Raw genomic sequence first — 12,335 nt, forward strand, 5'->3', positions numbered from 1 at the left:
AGAGTGAGCAGCTTAACAGCTAAGCATAACTCCCTTCCTTTCAGACTTGTGAAATTTGGACATTCCAAGCTGGAGAAAGAGTGTGTGCTGTGAATGAAAGCAAAGCAGCCATGCCACTCTGAGACCAGGGTTAGGGGTGGGAGAAAAGAGCTTTGGAAGAGGAAGCATCAGCATCAACTTGAAGCTCAAACCAGTTGAGACAGGTCACCTCCCTGGAAACAGGAACTTGGGACAGCAAAGTGAGAAAGACAGCAGCCAAGACATTACTTTTTTCCAAAGAGTTTTATTAACAAACAGCTGGAACATTTAAGAGTTACTATGCACCCTGCTTCACATGGAAATACTGCTTTATTTGCCCTGCCATGTCTTCCTCAACTATCTAAGTGTCAGCACAACTCCAACTGTTGTCCCTCTTCCCCCCTCTCTTTCTATAGTATTTTCTGGCATAATGGCATGTTTACAACCCATATATGCAATTCCTATGTCAGCAGTGAGGAGTTACTGCACTAACACACCTCTGCTGTCGCCCAGATGCTTTGCCAGAGTTTCTCTGGGTCACAGGAAGAGGCTCCTGAACGCTGTCACTCCATGCTTTCCAGTCAGATGCAGGATCACCAACTTCTCTCAATAAATAAATTTTATCTTATAACAGGTTCCAGTGTAGCTTTAGATTCTGAAGATAAATAGAAGAAAATCTTTCAATATTAAGACTGGCCTTTTACTGAAACAGCAAGATTGACAAGACTACAAATTTAAACCATTTAGAAAAGTAATACTCAGAGGAAGAAATAGTCCCTGCTTAGCTGTGTCCTCCAGAGGGAAGCACAGAAGAGATGAAGGTAGTCACTGGACAGTCTAGAGTCTGTATGTGTGTGACAGATACATGCACATTGCTCTGGAAAAGTGAGGGCATTACTCTAGGTCATAGTCAGCCTCTCTCTCCTCACCTGCTCTTACTGGAGGGGTCCTTCATCACACTTGTCATGAATTTGTCATCTCAAGTCATGGAAAAATGACAAGACCACACTATTATGAGCTTAGCTTTTTGTCTAAACTGCATTAAACTTCCTTCGTATTGCAACAGAAAAAGATTTAAGGTAATGTCACTGGGTAGTTGAACCTCACTCCCTTTGGTACTTGCAGAAGCTTAATATGAAATAAATAAAATCTGCATGCTGTCAGGGCAAGATGTTTTACAGACACAATGTTTTGATTTAAATACTAAGGCCTCCACATTCATTAGAGGATTAAATCCTTAAAACAGGGGGCTTAGTGAAAGAATAAAGCCATTTGCCTTCTAGTTTTCAAACCCTGAAGCGGCGAGAAGAGTACAATGAGAACACTGGCTTCCTTCTTCCTCCCTCGAAGGCTGCACATTAATGAGAGCTGAACAGCAAGTGTAACTCCAAACAAGTGCCTGAAACAATGGTTAGTCAACAGTATTTCCTCATCTTTCAACAGCATCTAGCTTCAAAGGTTTTCTCTAAAATAAAAGACTGGAGAGTTCAGACACTGCAATAGCAGCTGGCATTCCGGGACATTACAGCAGTCTGTCAGGGTCCTGATTGAAACTAAAGTCACACACAAGGGACAGGTGATCGGAAGGGTAATTGAATGAGGGCAGCCTGTTGGGCCCAATTTGCTCTTCAGTCAGCAAGCCCAGGGCTGAGTTCACATTCAAGGCATGCTGGGAGTACCAGATGTAATCCAGCGTGTGCCGGCACTCTCCGGAGGGCCGGATCTTCCAGGTGGTGTAGGGGGGCTCTGTCTGTCCATCGGGGCTCAGCAGCTTGTACGCACTGTTCAGATTGAGGCTGGAGTTGGAGAACTCCCTGTAGACCTCCTCGGTTGGCTCCGCGTTGAAGTCCCCGCAGACAATCAGAGGGATCTTTGCTCCCTGGGTGATGTTCTTGAGGTTCTGGAGGAGGTCACAGCCCTGAGCAGAGCGGAACCTCTCCCAGCCCGTGCGGGCCTTCAGGTGGGTGACGGCGATGCAGAAGAGCCGGCCGGTCTCGTGGCACTTGAGCGTCTGAGCGATGGCCACCTGGTTGGTCTTCAGCTTCATGGCGGTGAGGCGGATGTTGGCGCTGCTGACGAGCTCGAAGCGCTCCTTGAGGAAGAACATGGCACAGCCGTCTGGGCCGTTGTTGTGCTCCACGTCCAGGCACGGCGACCACGGCTTCGGGAAGAACGTGCACTGGTAGCCCAGGCGGCTGAGGAGCGGCTCAAAGGTGTCGAAGTAGTGGTCGACTTCCTGAAGGCACAAGATGTCGGGCTTGTACGCAAGGATTTCCTCCAGGATGAGGCACTTCCTCTCCTCCCACTTCAGAGCTTCCATGGGGCACTGGACAAAGTTGTCTTTGCCTTCCCCAAGAGCTGGAATTAGCAGAGAGGGTAAACAAAAAACCCAAAAGTTAATGATAGCTGAAACAGCCTGTCATCCTCCAGGTTTTATCAGTTTACATGCTGGTGACTCTAAGGGTACCAGATTTGCCCATAGGTGTGAGAACCCCATCTCAAGTCACTGGAGTCGCTCCAAAAAAATTAAGTTCCTTTTACAGATAAAAGATATATAAGACTTTCTCCCGCTCTGCCCACTACGCAAGGGCAAGTACTCCCATGTGTGGCTGCTGCAGCATAAGCCAAAATAAAATGAAGTGGGTTAAAAGAGACTGCAGAAGGTTAAGGCAGTCCCTATGAGGGAAATTTCCCACACCCAAAAGATTTTAAGATGAGGCTGCTGCAGTCGTCAACTTATAGCCTTGATTCAAAACCAGCAGTTAAAATTATTTTTAAGCATTAAGAATTCCCGTAGCAGCTCTGAATTTATGGACAGCTCACCAATAAGGTAATCAGAAACTGAAGAGAAACATCACAAATAAAACTTAGGAAAAAGATCGGTTTTCTCTGGGGTTAACAACCATCTAAAACCGATGGGTCACAGCTTTTAGAATACACTGTTCAGTTAAGACAGGAATTTGGGGCTACCTTTGGCATCAGAGTTGCAAGGAGAGACCTTTTTTTTCCTTTCCTGTGGGACAGAAGGAAAGCCACTATTTCAAGTGCTCAAAATACTCCCCCCTGGCCCTCAGTCAGTTGTGTCTCATGTAGGGGAGTTCGCTCCTCTCTCCCTTTGCTCTGCCAGGGTTTTCATGGCTGCATTTGATCTCAAGCTCACACCTTGAGCTCACAAGCATCTCCTACCTTGGGCGAGGATGTTCCACTGCATGACCCGGATGGGGCGGTGGTTACTGCCGCTGTTTTTCTTCAGGTTCACAAAGTTCCTCTGGAACCGGGGTGGCCGCTTCTGCAGAACGATCTGACATTCCTCCAGCAAATCCTTGGGGTCTATGGGATCCAGCTGTGCTGAGTCCAGCTGCTCCAGGCAGTCCTGGTGCTGGGACACGGCCCCACTGCTCAGCGTCTTGGCGAGCACGCTGTAGAGCCGGCTGGTGCTGTTTCCCATGGAACACACTGCAAGGGAAAAACTCCTGTTAGAGATGGTCCACCACAGCTCTCCTCATCACCTGGGTACCTCTCTGCAGTGCCAGCCATTGGTGGTTGTGCAGGAGCCCGTTCCTGAGTCTGAGGCAAAACAAGAAGGATGCAGAAGAGGGTTAGTCCTGTGCAGCCTCATGTTCTGCCTGTCATCAGGGGCTGCAGCCTGCAAACAGCTTGCTCTAAGACCTCATGCTGCTGTCTTCTAAGGCAACAAAGAATTCTTTCAACCAGAATAGCAGGGCTAAGATTAACTCTGCATATATTGTAGAAAACGCAGTAGAGCACTTTTTTTCCCTGTTCACAGAGGAGAGAGCCCAGCAGGTGGACAAATGCTGCCTGCTCCTTATTTCACGCACAGCATTTGCTTCTGATGGAGAGGGCACTCTGTATGGCCTGGCACCCTGTGTCCATATGGGATGCCTCCAGGCTGCAGACTCCAGTTAACCAACCTCAGGTTGGTATTTAACAGGAATCTCTGATCAGTGTCATTTATCCCCAAAGCAGTAATGCTGTCATGACCATGAAGCAGCCAGATGCTTCTGCTGGCTGAGACCTCAGGATGTGGAGTGGAGAAGGTGGTGCCTCCCAGCTCCACATCCCTTCGTTCATTCCCCCCACCCTCCTTTCTCCCTTTGTCTCCTCACTCTCTTGTGCTGTGCCCCAGCTCAGCAGTTTTCAGCCCTCCCTGGGCCCAGCCACCTCCTGTTCCTGTGGCCACCTCACCCACACGAGCTGCTGTCTCCAGCTCTCCCTGCTAACGCAGCTGGCCCTCACCCAGCCCCATGTCTCCTGCAGGGAGGGCTCCCCATCCCACACGGGCTCACAGCTGCCACGGGATGGGGATGCACGTGTGTCCCTGCTCTGTTTTGTCCCTGTGCACATTTTGTGGTATTGCTACAGTGTGTGCAAGAGCTCTCCAGCCCCGTCTCAGGGAGGGACGGCTTTGCTCCTTCAAACGCAAAGGCAGGAAGGGCAGTGCACCACAGCAACTTGCATAAGAGGCAATGCTGACTGAGTTCTGTTGTTGTCTCAACTTACTTATTTACTCTGAATGCCTTTTGCAAAGGGAATCTTGAGCAAAAGAACTTCAGTGTTGCACTGCTGTTGGCCCACAGTGGTTTTTAAGATGAAATTGTTATCTTGTGGTCACATCTTGCAGAAGACTTGGCATGCTACCCAACACACCTGCATGCTCAGACTGAACTACAGCACCACCAATTTTAAGATCTGGTGACAGACATACAGTAATGACAGGCTAGAGGGGCAGGCAGTAAGATGGACACCCTTACAGTTCAATAAACATACTCAGGAGGAAAAGAAAGACTCTCCAGTATAAGCCCCACATCCTTGTACTTAGGAAAATGGATTCTTTTAAAAGATACTAAAAACTACTTGCTTTAATGTGTGTTTTGTATGTGTAAGCCCATGGAACAGTTCCAAGAAAGTTGTGAAATGGGAATTTAGATTAGATATAGGACGTTTCTCCTCATCTCTGTCCTTTTAGTTAAAGGAATAGGAGTTCCTCAAACTGAGATGTGATTCTGAGCTCACACACACATATTTCCACAGCAGCTATGTGTAGTGTTTCTGTTTCTGCAGCCTTTCTCAGTTTACAGAGAAATTTACTTCTTCTCAAGAAGCCAAGTACTGCTGAAGTAGTAGAAGTGCCCTTAATAGTGAGGGAAAACACAAAATCCCTGAGCAGGATCCTGCCACAGCTGTGAGGGGAGCGGGAGCAGGGATGAAAGCGCGCTCTGTGCTGGATACAGAAGGGTGCAGATTACACACAAGCAGGGCTGCCAGGCCGCCATGCAGAAACCCAAAGAAATCAGTAGAGCTTTTAATAGATGCTCCACAGGGAGCCACTCACCTATTTTTAGGACAGGTACAAGCCCCGGCTGAGTGCTGCAAGTGGAGATAAGCACAGTGCTTTCTGCTGCATCAGACACGCATCCTGCCGTGCCATGGATGAGGAGCATGGCTCATGTGGGGCTCTCCAAAGGAATAATAATAATAACCCTCCAAGAAGCCATTAGCAAGCTCTTAGGCTGCTTGTGGCTTTGACCTGAGTCAGAGGGATGATGCTGAAGGTAGGTGCAGCACAACTGGAGTCACAGGCCTGCTGGCAAAGCCCTGAGCAGCTTACAGCTGTTACAGCAGGATCAAGGCTAAGCTCAGTCTCCACCTGCCAAGCTGCAAACAAAGCCAGAGCATTGTCTAAATCTCATCATCCCTGGGATTGCGGTGTATCCACCTCTTTATGGGCTGTAAAGCACAGCCCAGCCTGCACTGTGGCCCAGAGCTGATCTGACAGCTTTTAAAGTCAGCCATGACTCAGGAAGGAAAAAGACCTTCAGTCTTCTTTTGAGGGCCCAGAGATGATTGTGTGAAAGAGGTCTAGACTGTAAATTAAGCACTTTCAGTCCTGGCATAGGTGGCTTAAAAGTTCTTGGCTGAAGCAGGGAAGATTCCAGCTTAAGATGACTGCTTATCTGCACAAGTTCTTTGTACCCAAAGTGCTGGAATCCTGACAACACAGACTGCAGAACAGGGGCCAGACCAACAACCCGAACCTGAAAATTCCAAACACAGGATCCATTTTTTATTTCTGCAATGCTGAACCATGTCCACAGCAGTCCAGCTACAATACAAGCACAAGGTCACCACTCTGCAATCTCACAGTGCAAGTGAAGTGAACTTGCTGGGACAATGTGTGCTGCCAGTACTGTGGTGCTGGTGGGGGCACAGGCAGACTTGTGCAGATAAGCAGTCATCTCAAGCTGGAATCTTCCCAAGGAGCCCCCTGCTTCAGCCAAGAACTTTCAAGCCACCTATGCCAGGACTGAATGTGTTTAATTTACAGTCTAGACCCTCTTTCACACAATCATCTCTGGGCCCTCAAGAGAAGACTGAAGCTCTTTTTCCTCCCTGAGAAGGAAGCAGGCTTCTGAGCTTGCACTGTAGCAGTGGATAGCAAACATGAAAGTGATTCTCTTGGTGTTATGTAACAGGGAACACCAACTCAGCAATTACTATGCAAGGTGCTTAAATCAAAAAGTTCCTTCTCCTCAGCAAGGGTGGCACCTCAGCACAGTAAGGGTAAGGGAAGAATTCAAACGGACAGTTAAATGTTAGAGCAGGGTGTAAAGTTGGCAGGCTTCTTGCTCCATCCAGCACAGAAGAGAGGAACTTCGAGGATCTCGGGCAATGAGCCATCAGACACTTTATTTCAGAGATGAGGGCTGCAGAAGGGTGTCGGACCCTGACCTTTTGGGTAAGGTGAACAACATTCCCATTCCCCTTCCTTTCAGGTCATACCTCCCCACACCACTCTCAGGCAGAAGCCCTACCCTGTTCACCACAAAGCTTTCCCTGCTAGGTTAATGACTCCACACACCACAGTCTGGAGTTGCATCAGCCTCCACAGCCCTAGAGCTGGCAGCAGCCAGAAATGACCTCCTTGGAACCCCAGTTCCAGGAACAACATGACAGGCGCCATCCCCATGTGACAAAATGTACACTACCAAGGTATCATACTACATGTACAACCTTGTCTGGGACAGCAATGAGAGCTCACCAGAGGAAGGCAGAAGCTGCCTGTTCTCAACAGGCAACACCAGAAAGAAGAGTGAACCTCAAATCCTGCCTCCAGTAATACAGGGAATCAGTACTTGGCACAAGCTCTGGAAACCTTTATCTTCATGAATGCTTTATTAATCATGAACTCGATTCTGCCAGCTCTCAGATGCATATGCTCCTCTTCCCTGCAGTGCCATGAAGCTTCGATCCTGCCATATGGCATCCTGGCCTGGCATCAACAGGACCAACAGAAGCACCCTGCCCCAGCCTGGCTTCCACACTCCGCCTGCAACAGCAGCAACAGGGAAGGAACTCTCTTCACCCCAGCCCCAGCTGAAGGTGGTAGGGCAAAGTGGATCTCCTGCATGCCAGATGTGTCATACAGCCTCAGACATATTGCCCAGAGAAGCTGTGGCTGTTCTATCACTGAAAGTGTCCAAGCCCAGCCTGGATAGAGCTTTCAGCAACCCGGGCTAGTGAGAGGTGTCCCTGCCCATTGAGGGAAGGCCGGAACCAGGTGACCTTTAAGGCCTCTTCCAACCCAAGCCATTCAATGATAAGGAGTTGGGCTTATCGCCCTGCCCACGGCAGCAGTGAGGAGCACAGTGAATGCTGCCCCAGCTGTCAGCAGGAATGGCTCCGGATGGCATTCTGAGCCACGGACAGAGCCAACAGAGGCAGCTTAGGGCTGGATCCGAGCTCAGGGGTGCGTGGGGTCCGCACAGGCACCCGAAGGCATCGGGCACTTTCCAGGTCTCATGTGGGGAACGAAGAACGGGCTGTAATTATTTAACAGTACAGGCAAATAGGGACGTGATGGCTGCTGCTGCCTGCCAGAGGGTAACCTGGGCTGCTCCCACACGCTGCCTTGAGGGAAAAGTGAGCCTCGAGTGAGTCAAGCTCATCCTACACCAAGTGCAGCTAAAGAGGGCAGCTCAGCGAGCCGAGAGCAGGCTCCTGACAGCGGCACACGGACACTGACGCTCTGGCTCACGGACAGGCCAGCGCAGCGACACCGGGCTGACTCCCGCACCCAGCCTACGTGCGGGCACAGGGCGCTCCATCCCTCACACGGAGGGCACCGAGCCAGAAACGCCCGAAGCTCCGGCGGGCTCTCCGGCAGCGCCTACCGCGGTGCCGCGGAATGCTGCCCGCTCTCACCGGCTGGGAGAACGCCACGGCCGCTGCCTTAGAGCCCAAGGGCCGGTCCAGTCTCGGAGAGGAGGCTGGCGAGGGGACAAGAGACACGCTGACGCGGGCAGCACAGCCCAGATCCCGCTCCGACAGCACCAACCAGGCACCAGCCTCCGGCTGTGACCCCGCGCGATTCCCGGGGCGGCTGCGCCCCCTCCTCAGCCCGTACCCACCTGTGCGGGGCGGCGTCCCCGGGGCGGGCGGGCCGCCCGCTGCTGCCCGCGGCGCGGCGGGGCCGGGGGGCGGCGGCTGGCAGCGGGGCCGCGGCAGCGGCAGGCGGGAGGCCGAGGCGGCGGCGGCGGGAGCGCAGCAGAGGGCGGGCAGGGCCGAGCAGAGGCAGCGCGCGGAGCTCTGGTACATGCTCCCGGCGGGACGGAGCGGCACCGGCAGGATCGGGCGGGACCAGACGGGATCAGGAGCGCGGCAGCTCCCGGGCCCGCCCCGCGACCGCGCTTATACAGGCGGCGGCGCCCCGCGCGGCGCGTACCTCGGGCACTACCACCTCCACCCGTGGGGGGGAGTGACAAGGTACAAACAAACCCTCCCGGCACCGCCGTCCGCACACCGAGCCCGCCCGCAAAGACCGGCGAGCTCGCGCTGCGCGATCGTCCCGCTGTCGCTGGCGGAGGGCGCTGTATGAGGAAGGACGCGCTCCGTGGCCGTTCCCTCCTCCCCTACCCCGCCGTGGAGTGGTCTGCCCCGGGGGAGGTTTCCCGCCGGTGATGTCAGCACGGGGCGCCCACTGCTCCCATAGACGTCACGGCTCAGGGGCTGCCCGGCCCGGCCCGGCCCGGTCCGGCTCGGCTCGGCTCGGCTCGGCCCGGCCCGGCCCTGGGGGAGCAGCGGGGCTCGGCAGCCGCGGAGCTCCCAGCGCAGCCGGGCAGGTCCTGCAGCGCTGGGGATATAATGTTCTCTACTGGGATGGCTTCCTCGGACACGAGCATCCCCCTGCCTAGGCCCGCCACGTTCCCAGGACCGCGTGGAGAGCGGGGCGCTCCCTCAGCTCGGCACCCCGCCCTGTGGGAGCCTGTGAGGCGCTGGGCTGGGGGGGAATATCGGGGAACAGCCCCCGGTAAGGGGGGTCTGGGCCCCAAAGCTGGGAGCTGGGGGTGGGTGATCTTGTTTGCTGTTTCCCCCGCTTCCCGTGGCCTCTTTGCCCCAGTGCCCTGTGTCAGGCCACAGGGGCCAAGGGCGGCCCCGAGCTCCTGCGCTGGAATTAGGGCAGTGCCCGCAGCTAGCCTGAACGGGCTTCCTGCTGAAAATGGGACTTTTTTTTTTCTCCCCCTAGAAATACTTGATTCTTTATGTGTTTGCTAAACTACCGAGGGAGTCGGGGGAGGCAGATGCCTTCTGTGAGGGATGCTGCTGCTGCTGCAGGAACCAGGACAAGCTGGCAGCATGGCATTACAGCTGGCTGTGCTTCAGCGCCCCTGGCTCATCCCTCTTTTTCTCAGGCTTTCTCTTGACAGAAAGATGGCATTAGGGCACAGCAGCTGATCCCTGTGTTCCCTGTGTTCTGGTGTTCAGTGCCTGCTGTCAAGGTTTTTTTCTCCAGTTTGCTGCCTGCTGGGCTTAGGGTGGTTATAGCCATCCTCTGGAGACAAGAGAGAGCAGTAGAAGCGTTTAGGTGGGAGAAAGCCTCCAGGATCGTCGGGGTGGAAGGTTTTGTTTGGGTGCTGGGGGTGTTCTCTTGGTGGCTCTCAAGCCCCCCCACTGCACCAACTGTTCAACAGGATGGGGGACACCCAGAAAAAGGGGCCCTGGAGAGGCTAAGGATGCTTCCAGTCCTGTGACAGTAACCAGAGGGAGCCAACAACCCACTCTGCAACTGCCAGGCAGTTCAGGAGCTGAGTGGATGAAAAAGTATGGTGAAAGCAGGAAAAGACCATTCCAGAGCCACCTCAGAAGAGTTGCCTCTGTTCAGCAGTGTGACAGGCTGGGCTCCACTGCTGAGCAGAGGTCAGGTTTTGGAGAGGATCTTACCTCTGTTCTTTGTGCTTTCAGGATGAATTACCTGTGTGTGTGACGTGTGACCTCGTTCTGAGCTGCAAGTGAAGGGGATTTCACAACCTTCCTGAGCTTCCAGAAAACTCTTGTCTGTTTTGGTTTTGGGCAGGAATGTAGGCACGCCTCTGAGTACAGGGGAAAGGCAGTTCTGACCTTTCCAGGGACTAAATTGGCCTCCAGGGCTGGAAGCAAATGCAAGGTGCCATCAGAAAGATGGGACTTGTCTTTTCCCCTGGCATGTCATAAGATCTCTGACTTTCTAGGTGCTTATCTTTCCCAAGCATACAGCTGATCCTGCTTTCCCCAGTGCAGGAGGTGCATCTTGGCCTGGGCAACACTACTTGATCCCTGTCACTGTTGTAGCAGTCTTTTAATCTTGCAGACTGTTTTTCATGGGCCTGGTCTTTGTTTTCCCCTATAAAAAATAAACATTCTTCTTTCACATCATGTCTTCTAAAACTTTCTTTATTGCTGTCTCCTCAAGCCTCTCCTTGCCCCAGCTCCTGCATACAGCCCACCACAAATTTGCTCGTCTTTCTTTGTGTTACTCTCCATTCAGCCACAGTTGTCATTGTCAAGTTGTTCTTCATGACAATTTTCATGGTGCAAAGAGCTTTCCTTCCCCTTTGAAGGCAGGTGCATTGTTTGTCTTTTGTCACCTGGTACCACTCTTCTTGCCCAGATTTTGGAAGGGCTTGTTAGGGGTTCAGCGACAACTTGGGAGAATATCCAGAGTCTTCTGGGATGATAGAGGTAGCTTTTCTTTCTGCCCATCCTCTCCCTGATTTGCTTCCTTGTTCAGACTTTGCTGTCTCATTTCTAGAGCTGGGTTTGATCCCTTGCACCATTTTGATGGTTTGAACCCTCTTGGCTCTGACTGATTGCATCCCAGTTTCATCCCTGGAGGCTTGTGCTAGTTCTGTTATTCTCATCTGTAATTTCATCTGTTTGTCTTTGTTACTCATTTCCTTTTTGATTATCAAAGGAAAGTTTGTGATATCCTGGATTGTGATAGTCTCACAAGTTGTCTGCTGCTGATGTTTTTGTCTCAATGCTGCTTTTCTCTTCAAAAACATCTACAGAGCAGCTGCAGTTTCAAAGGTGGGTCCTAGATCTTGGTGCTTAAACTCATCTAGCCCTCTCTAAGCAAAATGCTCTAATGTAAATGCATTCAAACAAACTAAAAACCGCGAGAAAGATAACTGAACAACAAGTAGGTAATTAGTACCCCACTAACTTTTCCAGTTTTGTTTTCTGCAGAGTGAAGTAGCCTGGCCTCGGCAGACAGTGCTGGGAGCATGGGGGAGAAGCAGCTGGAGAACCTGGGTAGGACAAGGCTGGAGCCTGGATTTCTCTGCTTTCAAGCATGTGGAACATTCCTTGTAGATGTCTCAGCTCTGATTCATATCCTTTCCACTTTAAATATGTAGAGAAGAGACAGAGGCTTGACTGCTGTGCAGGACTGGGAGCCCTGGTTCCTGACTGGGCTTGTCTGCTCTCGAGGCTGGGCACTCCTGTCACAAGGCCAAACCTGTGACTGGGTTTGTTTCTATGCTTGTTGTGCATGAGCCTCTGTCACCTTTTCCTCCCCTTTTCCTCCCCTTTTCAGTGACCAGATGCTTCTGGAAGGGAAGAGTGGCTGGGGATCCAAGGAATCCATGGGCTGTCCCAATGGCCCTGCCATTTCTGGCGGGGCTGGGCAAAGAAAATCCCTGACAATAGTGGCCAAGGGGATAGGTAGCCTGGGTTTTGCTGCTGACAGGTTGGAGATTTGGTGGCAGGGAAGCTGCTGGCTTTGTGTCCTGCTCAGGAGATGAGGCAGCTGAGCCCATCTCTGAGCTCCAAATCCTCAGCTTTGTTCTGCTCTCCTGCACCATGGAAAAAACCTTGGGTTTTCCACGGAGATGGCTGCTCATCCTCCTCATCTCCTGTTCCAGCAGATTTCTTGGAGCTGCTCACCACCTAGCAAGCTTAGTGCTTAAGTAATTAATGAATGCTAGTGCAGTATGTTTGTTATTAATTTTATTTTTCTAGTTGGGTTTTGGCCAAACCAC

The 12,335-nt window shown here is 52.1% G+C and overlaps 1 protein-coding gene across 1 annotated transcript; it reads right to left on the reverse strand.

The window, feature by feature from the left end:
* Positions 1 to 263: 263 nt before the first annotated feature.
* On the reverse strand, positions 264 to 8,709 carry NOCT (nocturnin). The gene is made up of 3 exons (XM_064711360.1): positions 8,448 to 8,709; positions 3,205 to 3,474; positions 264 to 2,376 (listed from the first exon to the last, which is right to left on the reverse strand). The coding sequence occupies exons 1-3, from the start codon at positions 8,632 to 8,634 to the stop codon at positions 1,541 to 1,543; spliced, it is 1,293 nt and encodes a 430-aa protein (XP_064567430.1). The 5' UTR covers positions 8,635 to 8,709; the 3' UTR covers positions 264 to 1,540.
* Positions 8,710 to 12,335: the final 3,626 nt, after the last annotated feature.

The sequence above is a fragment of the Zonotrichia leucophrys genome, chromosome 4 (assembly GCF_028769735.1).
Source record: "Zonotrichia leucophrys gambelii isolate GWCS_2022_RI chromosome 4, RI_Zleu_2.0, whole genome shotgun sequence".
Lineage (NCBI taxonomy): Eukaryota > Metazoa > Chordata > Aves > Passeriformes > Passerellidae > Zonotrichia > Zonotrichia leucophrys.

Coding starts and splice junctions, on each gene's coding strand:
- NOCT (XM_064711360.1), bottom strand. CDS start 8,634: ATGTACCAGAGCTCCGCGCGCTGCCTCTGCTCGGCCCTGCCCGCCCTC. Junction 3,475..8,447: donor GGGGACGCCGCCCCGCACAG/GTGGGTACGGGC, acceptor TTTCCCTTGCAG/TGTGTTCCATGGGAAACAGC. Junction 2,377..3,204: donor GTGGAACATCCTCGCCCAAG/GTAGGAGATGCT, acceptor TGCTAATTCCAG/CTCTTGGGGAAGGCAAAGAC.